The 14,559-nt window shown below is 43.1% G+C and overlaps 1 protein-coding gene across 19 annotated transcripts in view; it reads right to left on the bottom strand.

Annotated features, from left to right (window-relative positions):
- Nucleotides 1–14,559, bottom strand: part of tjp1a (tight junction protein 1a) — a 174,938-nt gene that overhangs the window by 146,309 nt on the left and 14,070 nt on the right. For 10 of the 19 annotated variants that reach the window (XM_031810087.1, XM_031810108.1, XM_031810119.1 and 7 more), the window contains exon 1: nt 7,563–8,045. The exons of 1 other annotated variant lie outside the window; for it this stretch is intronic. In XM_031810087.1, coding sequence (XP_031665947.1) covers nt 7,563–7,657 — 95 coding nt within the window. In that variant the 5' untranslated portion in view covers nt 7,658–8,045. Of the gene's footprint in view, nt 1–7,562; nt 8,073–14,559 lie in introns of those variants that run through there. 8 more of the 19 variants (XM_031810105.1, XM_031810202.1, XM_031810144.1 and 5 more) reach the window with 5 other exon arrangements.

Raw genomic sequence — 14,559 nt, 5'->3', positions numbered from 1 at the left:
TAAGTGCCTGCGCCTCGTGAATTTGTGAACTAAACGCGCAAACAAAAAGGAGGTATTTGGACATAAATGATGGACTATCGAGAAAAAATAACATTTATTGTGGGACTGGGATTCCTGGGAGTGCATTCCGATGAAGATCATCAAAGGTAAGTTTATATTTATAATGCTATTTCTGACTTCTGTTGACTCCACAACATGGCGGGTATCTGTATGGCTTGTTTTTGTGCCTGAACGCTGTACTCAGATTATTACATGGTGTGCTTTTTCCGTAAAGCTTTTTTGAAATCTGACACAGCGGTTGCATTAAGGAGAAGTATATCTTTAATACCATGTATAACACTTCTATTTTCATCAACATTTATGATGAGTATTTCTGTAAATTGATGTGGCTCTCTGCAAAATCCCCGGATGTTTTGGAAGCAAAACATTAGTGAACTTAACGCGCCAATGTAAACTGAGATTTTTTGATATAAATATGAACTTTATCGAACAAAACATATATGTATTGTGTAACATGAAGTCCTATGGGTGTCATCTGATGAAGATCATCAAAGGTTAGTGATTCATTTTATCTCTATTTCTGCTTTTTGTGACTCCTCTCTTTGGCTGGAAAAATGGCTGTGTTTTTCTGTGACTAGGCACTGACCTAACATGCTATGCTTTCTTCATGAAGCCTTTTTGAAATTGGACACTGTGGTGGGATTAACAAAGAGTTTATCTTTAAAATGGTGTATAATACTTGTATGTTTGAGGAATTTAACTTATGAGATTCCTGTCGTTTGAATTTTGAGCCCTGCACTTTCACTGACTGTTGTCAAATCGATCCCGTTAACGGGATTTCAGCCGTAAGAAGTTAACCTAACTCCTAAACTTAACCCTTAACTAACATTAGTCAGCTAGCTAATGTTAGCCACCTAGCTAGAATTTGTAACATATCATACATTTTAGAAATTCCTAACATATAAAAGAATTGTAATTTGTAACATATCATACTAACTGTAGTCTCTCGGATTTCTGTACAGAATAATACGGTATGCTTTGAGACCAGGTTACTTATACTGGGTAGTGAACACATAACATTACGACATACCAGAACTTTCGCCCCTAAACATCTATTATGGATCATCTCTGATTCAGCATTGACGCATTTTAAAAGACATGGATAGAGTTATGTCATCACCGCAATAGCGCTAATGGTTTTGAAATGCAGCAGTTTAAATCCACTGTCCTCACCACGCAGTCCATGTCATACCCAGCTTGTCCATTCACTCAAATAGGACAGTAGGTGTTTTGGAGCACTGGTACATTAGTCGTCATAATAATAACGACCTATACGTCTTTGATGCCAGATACAAAATGTAATATAATCAGTGTCAACAAGGTGAACTAATTATCAAAAACAATATGGATGCTTAGATTTGACATGATGCAGTAAGTGGACATTAGAAAAGCTAAATGCCTATTTTACATCATCAACAAGGCCTATCTGGGTAGTCAGTGAAAACTGTTACCTGACAGCAGTGCTATACGTCCTTGACCTTGGAACACAGGAAGTAAAACAAATGTGCTGTGGGGCTGAATGGTACAGAGCAACACAGCATCACATCTAGCACACTGACTGATACATACACCCTACAGCACAAGTGTCAAACTCATTCCAAGGAGGGCAGAGTGTCTGCGGGTTTTCGTTCCTCCCTTGTCCTTGATTGATGAATTAAGGTCACTAATTAGCAAGGAACTCCTCTTACCTGGTTGTCTAGTGCTTAAGGATGCACTATGCAGAAATTGCTCCGCCATTTCCTGGTTGCTAGAATTCGAATAGTTTACATGACAAAACAAGTAAGTGTAGTGTAGAGAATCATTGTACCATCTAAACTGCTGTGAAATATATTTTCCATAAACAAAAATATTGCATTTTCAACTGTTTTGAGCTGGTGTACAAAACCAAAAGATGCAAAAACGAAACTTTTGAACGTTGAAGCATAGAAATAGCACATACGTAACAGATCTACTGCTTTTTAGACTTGCTTTCAATGACATATCTATAACTCACATTTCTATGTGAATTTGGTCGGTTCGCCCAAAAAGTAACATATTGCAACTTTAAGCAAGGGAAGCATAGAAATAGAGCACACAAAACATGTCTACCGCTTCTTAGACTTGCGTGCAATGAGAAAGAAAGGTGTGTTATAGATCTGTCAATGTGAATTTGCAGAGACACTCAGCGCTCCGTGGAACGAGTTTGACACCCCTGCTCTACAGTTACTACTATTAGCTACTGGGTCCAGACTAGCTCTATGATTCAGAAGTGGGATCAGTAGACTTAATTTTAATTAAATTTAATCATTGTGCTGATGATCATCAAACATATCCTCTTTGCTGTTGAAATTGTTCTCAGCTGTCTACCAAACACATTCAAAAGAGACTGGATTGTCACTACACAAATCCGAAACATGAAAGGAACAAACGTGTCTCTATTTTCTGTGGTCTATATATAAAACATTCAACCATCAACTCCCTGTTCAGAGTCTACGCATGGAGTGTCAGAAAGTGTTGTCCTTTGTAGGACAAGCTTACTTCAGCATACAGCTCCATAATCAAAGCACAATTGTTCTGTTGGATTTTTTATAAAAGCTATTCAACGTTTAAAATGCTCAAGAGTTAGGATCAAAGTTAGCTTGCAGTACAGTCATTGTGTCTAAATCCAATGGAAAGGACTAGGGCCTTCAGCATTACAATGTTTAAGTACCTCTGAAGTATTTAGTTATGACAGTTCCTCACACAGTGTGCACCCCTGCAGAACAATCGTCTGGACTTAACCGAGACAACAAAGGCCAGAGCATGGGTCTGATACCTCTGTCTCAGGCTTTTCTGTTGGAGGAGGAAGAAAGAACACAGCAGACACATCAATAACTGTATCTTGGGCCATTACAGAAACTCACTGCACTGCACAGAAGAGGCCTATGTTTCATCCTGTGAGCCTGAGAGGGACTGAGAGGGACTGAAGGACAGTACGGTCAGCACGTGGTCTACTATAGGCTCTCCTGGCTAAGCCTGGCCGGACCTAACATCCCCTGAGCTCCACCACTACAACACATTACTCATCCACTACAGGCTTCATCCCTCCTGGAGCGTGGGATGACTAGAGAGGCATTTTGCTGCATCCCATTTGCATCCCTGAGATTAACAACCTCCTGATGCGTAAAAAAAAATGAAAGGGCCAAAACAAAGCAAAGCATATTAAACCAAGTGGACATCCTTGGAAAATATAAATCGGGGAATAAAAAAACAGCAGGCGTTATTTAATATTTTGAGTGCATGAGGTGACCAGGAGAAAGGCGGGCAGGCAGGTGGGATCGGAGGGTTCGCCACCCTGATTAGGTAGGCTAGACAACGCTGACAGATGGATAGACAGATTAGGCCTTAAGACATGTATCTAACATGACAGGCCAACGGTCACATCCGAACACTGTGGTGACCCCTGTGGAGAGGCACATAAAGACCCACCATCAACACAGTCACACGCCTCATCTTTCCTGATCACTTCTCCACGTGCAGTAGATCCTCCTTATTAGAGAGGGTGAAACACTTACAATAAAAGCACAGCTTGGCGTTATGTCTGGTAATGGAGTGTAAAGTGTATTAACCCAAGTCCAGGTTGACACTAGGTTCTGACTAACAGTGTGTAAACGGAATGTAAGGGTAATAAATTAACAGTAGGGCAGGAACATCTGCTCAGCATCTGGGTGATGGGGGATCTGTCCATGGACTGCACTGAGGTGAGGAAAAAGCCTTCCTTAACCCTAACCGGCAAGGTGAGAGCCGCAGGGCATCTCACTGAATGTGAGCTAACTCCAGTAAAATGCTTCTGTTTCTTTCTAGAAATAAACAAAAAGTAGGGTAGTTGAGTCACCTTGTCATACTTCCTAGACTCGTGATGTATTCACTTTGCGAAAGCTGGATATAGTTCCTAAAAGAGAAATATAAAACGCCCAGTGTAGAGGACATTACCAAGTTCAAATGGGAAAGGTACATGGGGTTAGCTAGTTTGTCATGTCCTCCGGTGTTTGTGGCGCGGTGACAGATTCCATCTTGTCAGCCTCCTGCGAGTCTTCATGACAGGCATGAGTCATTCTGGCCGGGAGCATTTTACTGACTCACAGATTTTAACAGTCATGCTTCCACACGTCTGTATCTTCCTGGAGGGGATAAATGTCTGATAGGTCTTGTTGTCATTGCTCCTCCAGCCAGGCTTTTACAGGAGCAATTACTGCAGCTACAATACCGTGAGGTCACGAAGGCCCCGAAAACAGGCTCAGTGCTTGCTGAATTAATGCACCATTGGTCTGTGTGTGAAGGGAAAACTAATGTTTTTTGGAATCAACTACACAAATTCAGTGAATGTATTAATCTGATAAATGAATGACAGAGTGAGAGAGACAGAGAAAGGTGGGGGGGGGCGAAAAAGACAGTGACAGAGAGATCAGAATCATGTCAGGTGATGTGTGTCAGGTCTCTCGACCTGTGTGCACCTACGTTGTAAACATTCATTCATAGACTAGGTTGTAGCAATCTCGTGATGGGTATTGGGAAAATTTGAGTATCATGTAGCCTAAACCTATCGCTGTTACATTGAACTGGGTGAATGGAATATGAATGACAGTCATCCAATATGCTGTAATAGAAATAAGACCACGCTCATTAAAAAATAATCATCCTCCCTCATCTTAAACGGCACTGACCACCACTGGGGTACACTGAGTTTACCAAAAATTAGGAACACCACCCCCTTATGCCCTCAGAACAAATTAAATTGGGGAATGGACTCTACAAGGTGTCGAAAGCATTCCACAGGGATACTGGCCCATGTTGACTCCAATTTCCACAGTTGTGTCAAGTTGGCTGGATGTCCTTTGGATGGTGGACCATTCTTGATACACACAGGAAACTGTTGAGCGTGAAAAAAAACAGCAGCGTTGCAGTTCTTGACACAAACAGGTGTGCCTGGCACCTACTACCATACCCTGTTCAAAGGCACTTAAATATTTTGTTTTGCACATTCACCCTCTGAATGGCACACATACATAATCCATGTCTCAACTATCTCAATGCTTAACATGTTTCCTCCCCTTCATCTAAACTGATTGAAGTGGATTTAGCAAGTGACATCGTTAAGGGATCATATATTTCACCAAGATTCACCTGGTCAGTCTGTCATGAAAAGAGCAGTTCTTCATGTTCTGTACACTAAGTGTATATTAACAGCCATCCCCCTATCCTTTTTAATGTGGTCAGTGTTGGCTCCACCCAGAGCACCCTGCTTTGTATGATAAACCCACTTACAACCATCTTGAATGATGCCTGATTCAAATGCCCCCCACCCCCATGAGGTGAAGGCACTGGATGGGGGTAGGGATGGGGGCAGCCACAAGTCAATAAACCCAATTTAATTAGTTCACTTTAGTGCGATAAACCAGCTGAGAGGAGATTACAACCATTCTGGCCAATGACTCAATACAAAACAAGAAGTTAGCCTAGCAGGGGCTAACTGGCTTCTGCTTGGGGCATCTAACATGTCCATCGGTCCGTCAGGCAATATCGTAATCTCCTTTTAATGGGAAACCCCCTCCCCCCACCATGGGATGGGATGACCCTGAGATCCACCGCACCGCCTCTCTTAAGGGAGCAGTGTCAAAAAAAGAACCACAGTGCTTGCTGCTGCTGCTCTCTCAACACTAGTGACAGCATTCACACAAAGAAAGGAGGAACACATTCTAGAATAGAAAACATTCTTCCCACTCCCAATCTGAGAATTTTTGACTGCTGATCTGGAATTTTCTTCACACTCAGAATTGGAATGTTTTCATAAACATTCCCCAGAATGAGCTCTGCTAGATCGTATACAATAAACCAATAAACCACTGTTTGTTTGTCATCGAAGACTAATACCACTGAATTTGGCCGGATTATGTCACATGCTTAACGTCATTTGTGTGGATTACAGATGAGGAAACAGTGCACATGCGATCTGGCAGAAGAAAGAAATACCAACCAATCCCTTCCATTGATTCCCTACTAGAATGATTGATTTTCTTATTTACTCTGATTAATTTACTTATTTACTTTGATTTTCTTTATTTTTCCTGCAGCAGTAAGGGTTTGATTTCATGATATGGGGGTTACTAAGACACTAAGTAAAAGGGTTTAGGAGAACAGCCAAACAAAAGGTAGTTGACACGGCTTTGAACTGAACTAAACCACTGAGGTATAAGGTAAAGTGAATATAGTATGGTGGTCACATCTGGATGGACGAATCGTGTTCTGTGTAATGGATGGATGGTAAATTAGATTATACGTCAATCTGGTTATCAACAGACAGGTGGGAAGGCTGAGATGTAGACAAGCACCACAGAGAGCGTGACAGGGGTTCTGATGATTAGATGCACCCATCAACAGGAACTCCTCCCAGTGATATAGCTTACTATGCACCAGTAACTCCTGTTTTACAGTAGTATTGAACAATGACTAATAACAGAAGGAGATCATGCTTCATGCTACATATTTTCACGCTATTCATTTGAATTAGATGCAGAGATCAAATAATGATGATAGCAATAATTATTCAGATTTCACAGGGTAGTATTACCATTTCTAACAAGTGGGTAATAATGACATGATGAGGAAGAAGGAAGTGGACTGTGTGAAAGGCAAATGTACTGGAATTAGAAATGCCACAAAGACAGAGACAAAATCGAGTCCACACAGTATTCATCAGACTAAAATATGTGTCTAGATAACAATGCCTTTATTACTCTGTTTCACCTGGTCTTTCATCTTTTCTGGATATTTCTAGAGCATCACAGTAAATGTGTGATTTCTTCCTCTGAGAGGGATGTGCCGCCACTAGTTCTCCAAAAACAGAGGCACAGATACAACTGGAATGTAGTGGAATTACAACCCCCCCCCCCCCCCCCCCCCCCCCCCCCCCCCGCCCCCCCGCCCAATACAAACATATAGGGAGAGACACAACCATGTACAAGCAAACAGGCAGATTACAACCATGTACTACTGGCATACTATCACCCTGCCCAAATAACACACAGTGTTGGCACAGATACAACCAAGTAGGCATTGCAAACCAGGTAGACATTGCCTAAAATACATACATGACAGATACAAATATGTATCGGCATTGGCTAACAATCCCCCTGCCCAGACAACACAAATACAACATATACCGGCATACAATCTTCCTCCCTGCCCACTACCACAGCCGTGGCAACATTGAGCACAAAGAGCGAGGCTTGAGCTGACTTCCGCAAACAGCTGCTGCTCACCCTAACTAAGCATGTCACACAGAGAGACTCCCACTCTCCTTGACAACAAAGCTAAAAAGCTAATTGTGCAGCCGGAGCACAAGCACAATGGCTGTGTGGTTCCTCTCTCTGTCCTCCTCTCCGCTGTCATTAGTTAAGACTGATACGGTAGACTGTACATACACAACGCTATCCTCCTCTCCTCAGCATCACCCCTGTTCCCCGCACGGTGAAATCCATACTCACCACATCTGTCTCTTAGGAGGGATGCAATTGTCTCTGTTGATGGCAGTCACCCCCATAGCCATCTGTATCACCGTTATGTATTTCTGGTACTTCATGTTGTCCACCACTACTAGGAATCCACACCACAAACCAGTTTATGGAAAACATGTAATTTCTATTCGCTGGCATCCGCCTGCACCGCGTCTTCCTTGTTCAGCATCAGAACGCCATTTCCAGCGCTGAAGGACTGACAGGGAAAACACTCCCCACGGAGCTCAACAAAAGGTACCATGCCGCTGCAACCCATGTCTGCAATGACACCCTAATCTCATTAGTGCTCAAGAATAGATGGCTTATCCATTCAATGTTAGTCAGGACCACAACATTGTTTTGTTGTTCGCCCTAGAGGCACTTTTCTTTGGGGAAAAAAACTCTAGCTAGCGAAACGCTGCAGCGGCACCCAAATGTCCGTGTGTGAGGTAGGAGAGAGTGTGCTGTGCGTGTGTTTAACGAGAAAGAGCAGGGAAGAGAGGCGTTAGAGAGAGGGAGGGAGAGGGAGGGAGAGTGAGTGCATGTAGAGCTGAGAGGGGTTCTTGTCCAATGAATAAATCTTGATGTTTCATTTGGGTGCATGATATAGTTTTTTTTGTTTTCTCAGAACAAACACAGTGTTCATAATTAAACCCTATAAAAAGGGCTGTATAAAAACTTGATTAATGGGCTGATCCTTGGACTGCTCCCAGACCGGTAGTTGTTATACCTACTGAAAGGAAGGGGGAGGGGGAAGGACAGCAGAGAAGAAAGGTAGGCGGGAACAAGATACATATTTTTCTCCCACAATGTAATTATATTCTATTATCAACATGTTGATCACATCAATTACACTATATTTAATTAAACATAAATCATTAAACATTTCTTCCTACCCTATATCTTGCATTTGCAGGTAACAAGGCAGTAAGTGAAACTGAAAAACGGGGTTTGCTTCATCTGTGACAGCTGTCTACCTACTGACCTTGTTGTTTTAATCTCAATCTTTTTAGTCAGCCAAACCCTGCACCTACTGAGGTCTGAAAGGCAGTCACCATTATCCCATCACTTGCTCAATTAAATAGAGTTCAACAACAAGGCTAATTCGGAAAGGGATCTGAGAGAGGAGAATGTAACATTCGTTTGAATACAGAAACTGTTTCTAAGTGGTTTATGAACACAATACTACGTATAGTTTTTGTTATTACTGTCCTAAACATACAGTTCTATATTGTTTTTCTGTCCTGACTCACAACGAGCAGGAGTCTCCCTTAACCAAAGATCCTTGACTGTCTGGTCCCAGATTACAGATGATTAGGAATCTAAAGTGGATTGAGTTAGATTAGCCAGCCTACTGCACACAGATTATTGTATACCGTTTCTGTTCTCATCACAAATAAAAACAAACCATCTCCATAATGAGACAGTTCTTCTCTTTTTCCCATACAGATATATTCACCTATATTATTCTCTTCTGATACATCCCTGCTCAAGAGTCTTACATAAACATCTCATAAGAATCAGAGGTCAAACCAAGCGGTCAGCAGTCAAAGGCCAAAAGATCCCAGTATCTCTGGGAGGAGCACTATTTTCACATTGATTCAATGTCCAATTCTAAGCAACATTAAACATGTCTACATTTTCAGATACAACAAGAGGTGGAAAACACTATACAGAACATTAGACTTAAAAGGCTTGTCCCTTTCCGGTCAGATGTGTGTAAGATACCGTTTCTCTCTCTGCAGCCCTGTGATCTCTGAGTTCATGATCCAAGCACTGGGACTGTTTCAGAACCGCTCGGCCTCATGGGAAGGACCATTAACCTTTAAAGGTTAAACAAGTCTCTGCGTCATCCTACAGCTCATTCATTTGAGCACAGCCACTGGACTGGATACACCAAAACATAAAAACAACATGATTGAATTTTACATACTGCAGTATTAGATATGAAATATTCTAAATGGCTTGTGAAACTGACGTCAGTGTGGTGCTAACAGTATACCTTCTTCCACTGTCCCTGTAGACATACCGGGCTCGAACCAGTGATCCTCTGCTTTGCAAAACACACGTGACCGCACTCCTTGACAACGTACACATATTTTGCCACATACTATGCTGAGATGCTAACATGACATGTTGACAATAGAAGAATAAAACGTGCAGTTGCTTGGCTAATAACAAATTCAGGGCCAGTGAATGGCTGCCATTTTGTTTCCGTTGTATGTCTATGGGCTGTATTCTGGGAGTAAACAAAGTGCCTGTCCAATCACATTGAGGGATGGGGCAGGATGGCCTATGTTTTAAATGGATGGTAGAGGTCTGTGTCTCAAATGGAAAATTTGGCCAAGGCACTAGACGTAACAGTTAGTAATCTTTCATTAAGCGCGAAGGGATTCTTAATGACTAAGCTGGGCCACAATCTCCTCTACCTCCTCTTAAAGCATGTCACTGCAGAGGAACATTACCGCCCATCAGCCTGGCTGGGAGGGGGAGGAGGGGTCTGATGCAAGGTAGGTTATATATCAGATGCCAATATGGATAGGCTATTGTGCAGAAAATATTCCTTCAATGGGTACAGGGTCAATGTATGGGGCCACAGGTTAGTCGTGGTAATTAAGGTAATATGTACATGTAGGTATAGGTGAAGTGACTATGCATAGAGAATAAACAGAGAGTAGCAGCAGCAGCGTAAGGGGGGGGGGGGGTCAATGCAACTAGTCTGGGTAGCCATTTGATTAGCTGATCAGGAATCTTATGGCTTGGGGGTAGAAGCTGCTAAGAAGCCTTTTGGACCTAGACTTGGCGCTCCGGTACCGCTTGTGGTGCGGTAGCAGAGAGAACAGTCTATGACTAGGTTGGCTTTGGCAATTTTTAGGGCCTTCCTCTGACACCACCTGGTATAGAGGTCCTGGATGGCAGGAAGCTTGGCCCCAGTGATGTACTTGGCCGTACGCACTACCCTCTGTAGCACCTTGAGGTCGGATGCCAAGCAGTTGACATACCAGGCGGTGATGCAACCAGTTGTCGATGGTGCAGCTGTAGAACTTTTTAAGGATCTGAGAACCCCATGCCAAATCTTTTCAGTCTCCAGAGGGGCACTCTTCATGACTGTCTTGGTGTGTTTGGACCGTGATAGTTCATTGGTGATGTGGACAACAAGCAACTTGAAGCTCTCAACCTGCTCCACTACAGCCCTGTCGATGAGAATGGGGACATGCTTGGACCTCCTTTTCCTGTAGTCAACAATCATCTCCTTTGTCTTGATCACATTGAGGGAGAGGTTATTATCCTGGCACCACACTGCAAGGTCCCTGACCTCCTCCCTACAGGCTGGCTCATCGTTGTCGGTGATCAGGCCTACCACTGTCGTGTCGTCTGCAAACTTAATGATGGTTTGGAGTTGTGCCTGGCCAATACAGAGGGGACAGCTTAGTGATGAGCTTTGAGGGCACTATGGTGTTGAATGCGGAGCTGTAGTCAATGAATACCATTCTCACATAGGTGTTCCTTTTGTCCAGGTGGGAAAGGGCAGTTTGGGGTGCAATAGAGATTGCGTCATCTGTGGACCTGTTGGGGCGGCATGCAAATTGGAGTGGGTCTAGGGTTTCTGAGGTAATGGTGTTAATGTGAGCCATGACCAGCCTTTCAAATCACTTCATGGCTACAGACGTGAGTGCTACTGTTCGGTAGTCATTTGGGCAGGTTACCTTGGTGTTCTTGTGCATAGGGACTATGGTGGTCTGCTTGAAACATGTTGGTATTACAGACTCAGTCAGGGACAGGTTGAAAATGTCAGTGAAGACACTTGCCAGTTGGTCAGCGCATGCTCGGAGTACACGTCCTGATAATTCGTCTGGCCCTGGGACCTTGTGAATGTTGACATGTTTAAAGGTCTTATTCACATCGGCTACGGAGTCGTCCGGAACAGCTGGTGCTCTTACACATGCTTCAGTGTTGCTTGCCTTGAAGCGAGCATAGAAGTAATTTAGCTCATCTGGTAGGCTCGTGTCACTGGGAAGCTCGCGGCTGTGCTTCCCTTTGTAGTCCTTAATAGTTTGCAAGCCCTGCCACAACCGACAAGCATCGGAGCCGGTGTAATACGATTCAATGTTAGTCCTGTATTAACGCTTTGCCTGTTTGATGGTTTGTCCGAGGGCATAGCGTGATTTCTTATAAGCATCCAGGTTAGAATCCCGCTCCGTGAAATTGGCAGCTCTACCATTGCTTCTGGATTGAGTAAGTACGTACGGTCACTATGGGACGTCATCGATGAAGCCAGTGACTGATGTGGTGTACTCCTCATTGCCATCGGAAGAATCCCGGAAGATATCCCAGTCTGTGCTAGCAAAACAATCCTGTAGCTTAGCATCTGTGTCATCTGACCACTTCCATATTGAGCGAGTCACTGGTACTTCCTCCTTTAGTTTTTGCTTGTAAGCAGGAATCAGGAGGATAGAATTATGGTCAGATTTGCCAAATGGAGGGTGAGGGAGAGCTTTGTATGCGTCTCTCTGTGTGGAGTAAAGGTGTTTTTATCCTCTGGTTGCACATGTAACATGCTGGTAGAAATAAGGTCAAACGGATTCAAGTTTCCTTGCATTAATGTCTCTAGGAGCGCCACCTCTGGATGAGCATGTTCTTGTTTGCTTATGGCCTTATACAGCTTGTTGAGTGCGGTCTTAGTGCCAGCATTGGTTTGTGGACAGCCATTGGTAAATAGACAGCCAGAAAAAATATAGAGGAAAACTCTTGGTTAATAGTGTTATCACAAGATACTTTACCTCAGGCGAGCAAAACCTTGAGAGTTCATTAATATTACATTTTGGCACCAGCTGTTACCGGAAGGAGCTGTTCTATTTTGCCGTTGCATGAAAACCCAGCCAGTTGTACGTTATCCATGTCGTCGTTCAGCCACGACTCGGTGAAACATAAGATATTACAGTTATTACATCAATAGCCTAACCCACTCAGCCTATAGGCTATAAGATTGCAAGAAGAACATCTGAGACCTCAGAGACCCTACTGTATGGATTTAACCAGCCAGGAAACCACAACATCCTTAAATGTAATAAATAAATGAACAGCACTAGAACAACAGTTCATGCCAGGATGTACATGCTGGCGAGCACCTGGTGAAGAAGGTCAAAATGAAACTGCTATTGTCAGCACCACTTTCTGTTTTTGGAAGAACAGAGGGGTGTCCTACTGAAATAACTGTCCACAGCCAAAATCTCACTTTCTGACTTCCTGTCTCCTTTGGCTTATTTCAGACAGAATGGAACTTCAGGGAATGGAACTGTTAATACATGACCAACATAAATACAGGTGTGCTATCTTAATTTGACCATGCTTCTCTCAGCAGGAAAATAATCCTGCAGAAATATAAATGTGAATTATTATGTAGATACATTGTTCATAAGGAAAAAAAAAAAAAAAAACGTTTTTTTCTTTTGAATTGTCATATTTTCTTACTTCAGAATGGTAAAATATTTTCAGTGTAAACTTAAAAGACTAAAACCAAATATAAAGTATGTATAAAATATAATGGAGCAATGTATTATTTAATAATATAATCTTTAAAAACTAACAATCACCAAAATAAAAACTAGACAGTCAGGGAGAATATATGTTTTTTTGTTATAGCCTAATGTTTGATGTGTGCAGGAAAATGATCTGCGACAACAGATTGATCAAATTAAAATAGCAGATCTGTACACACACAAACAGAAAAATGCACACAAACAACACACACACACACACACTGTGGAAGGTTTGAGGTTGTCGAGTGCAGCACCATAACAGGAGAATGACCTGGGTTGCAACCATGTAGAAGACAGAGAGGACAAGGTCAAGGGAAGTGCAAGGTGATGCACAAGTCGACCCACAGCAGATTCTTTCTCCGCTGCTCCCCACCCCACCCTGCTCAGCACACCTACACCTCCCAGTCACAGGTGACAGAGCCCAGCCTCCACGAACTCAGATAAACACAGGCAGTCTGCCTGCCCACTGACCACATGCCACCAGGATCAGGCAGAGAGAGGGCACACAATCACATCCATTTAAGTTACTGTAGCTTTAAAGTGGTCACACTTCCACATAATTGCAGTTGTGGAGTGGAATTGAAGAATATTGGATTAGTTTAAGATTGAGATTTCCACTAGGGGCAGCACCCATCTAATGTGTTGATTATCCTTTGCCATAAATGACACTATCCACTGGCCCTACACCATGATTAATCACATGACCCACTGCAGCAAGATTACATCTGTAGCCTTGAACTACAGTCTCTCACACTCTACCAGTCTCTCTCTCGCTCAAACACATAATAGAGAAACACTTACACTGCAAACATAACACACACACACACACACACAATAACTCACACAAAGGGAGACACGGACATAAACAGCCACACAAGCAGAGTAGCCGTTATCACAATAACTGTGTGTGGCACGTTCTGCAGTCAGGCAGTGCAGGGCAGACAGACAGTGTAAGCCTCCAGCTGCTTGATGTCACTGCAGTCATGGAGGATCGCTGTAACTCAACACTCCACTGCAGTGCTGCTTTCATTCCCCACACACACACACACACACACACACACCTTCCCCTGCAATGCCTCGCATCGGCAGCCTGCACGGCCCTCCATCTCCTCTCTATTCAGAGATGGGGCTGCTGACACGCAATTTACCATTTGCATACCGTACATGCTATTTGTCTCACATGCCAGAGTATAATGAAGTGAACATGAGGCACTGGTAGCATGGAAGTTGCATACAGAGGATGTGTGGAGCATATTCATTTTAACATTACATGGGGCTGTCAGGTAATGTAATATGTATGCAAATGGAACAGAACAGTGTTTGCGAAGTGCCCACTACTTCTGCCTGTCCTCCTCAGCCTCTTCCCTCCTCTGCTCGCTACTGTTTTTCTGTGTTTGTGGTCTGACTGTGTCTTGGTTTTTTGCAGGCGGAAAGGCAGTGAGAGGACT

Source organism: Oncorhynchus kisutch, linkage group LG3 (assembly GCF_002021735.2).
Source record: "Oncorhynchus kisutch isolate 150728-3 linkage group LG3, Okis_V2, whole genome shotgun sequence".
In the NCBI taxonomy this organism is placed as follows: Eukaryota; Metazoa; Chordata; class Actinopteri; order Salmoniformes; family Salmonidae; genus Oncorhynchus; species Oncorhynchus kisutch.
Note: the sequence above shows the minus strand (reverse complement) of the source record. Positions and strands in the feature narration are given on the sequence as shown.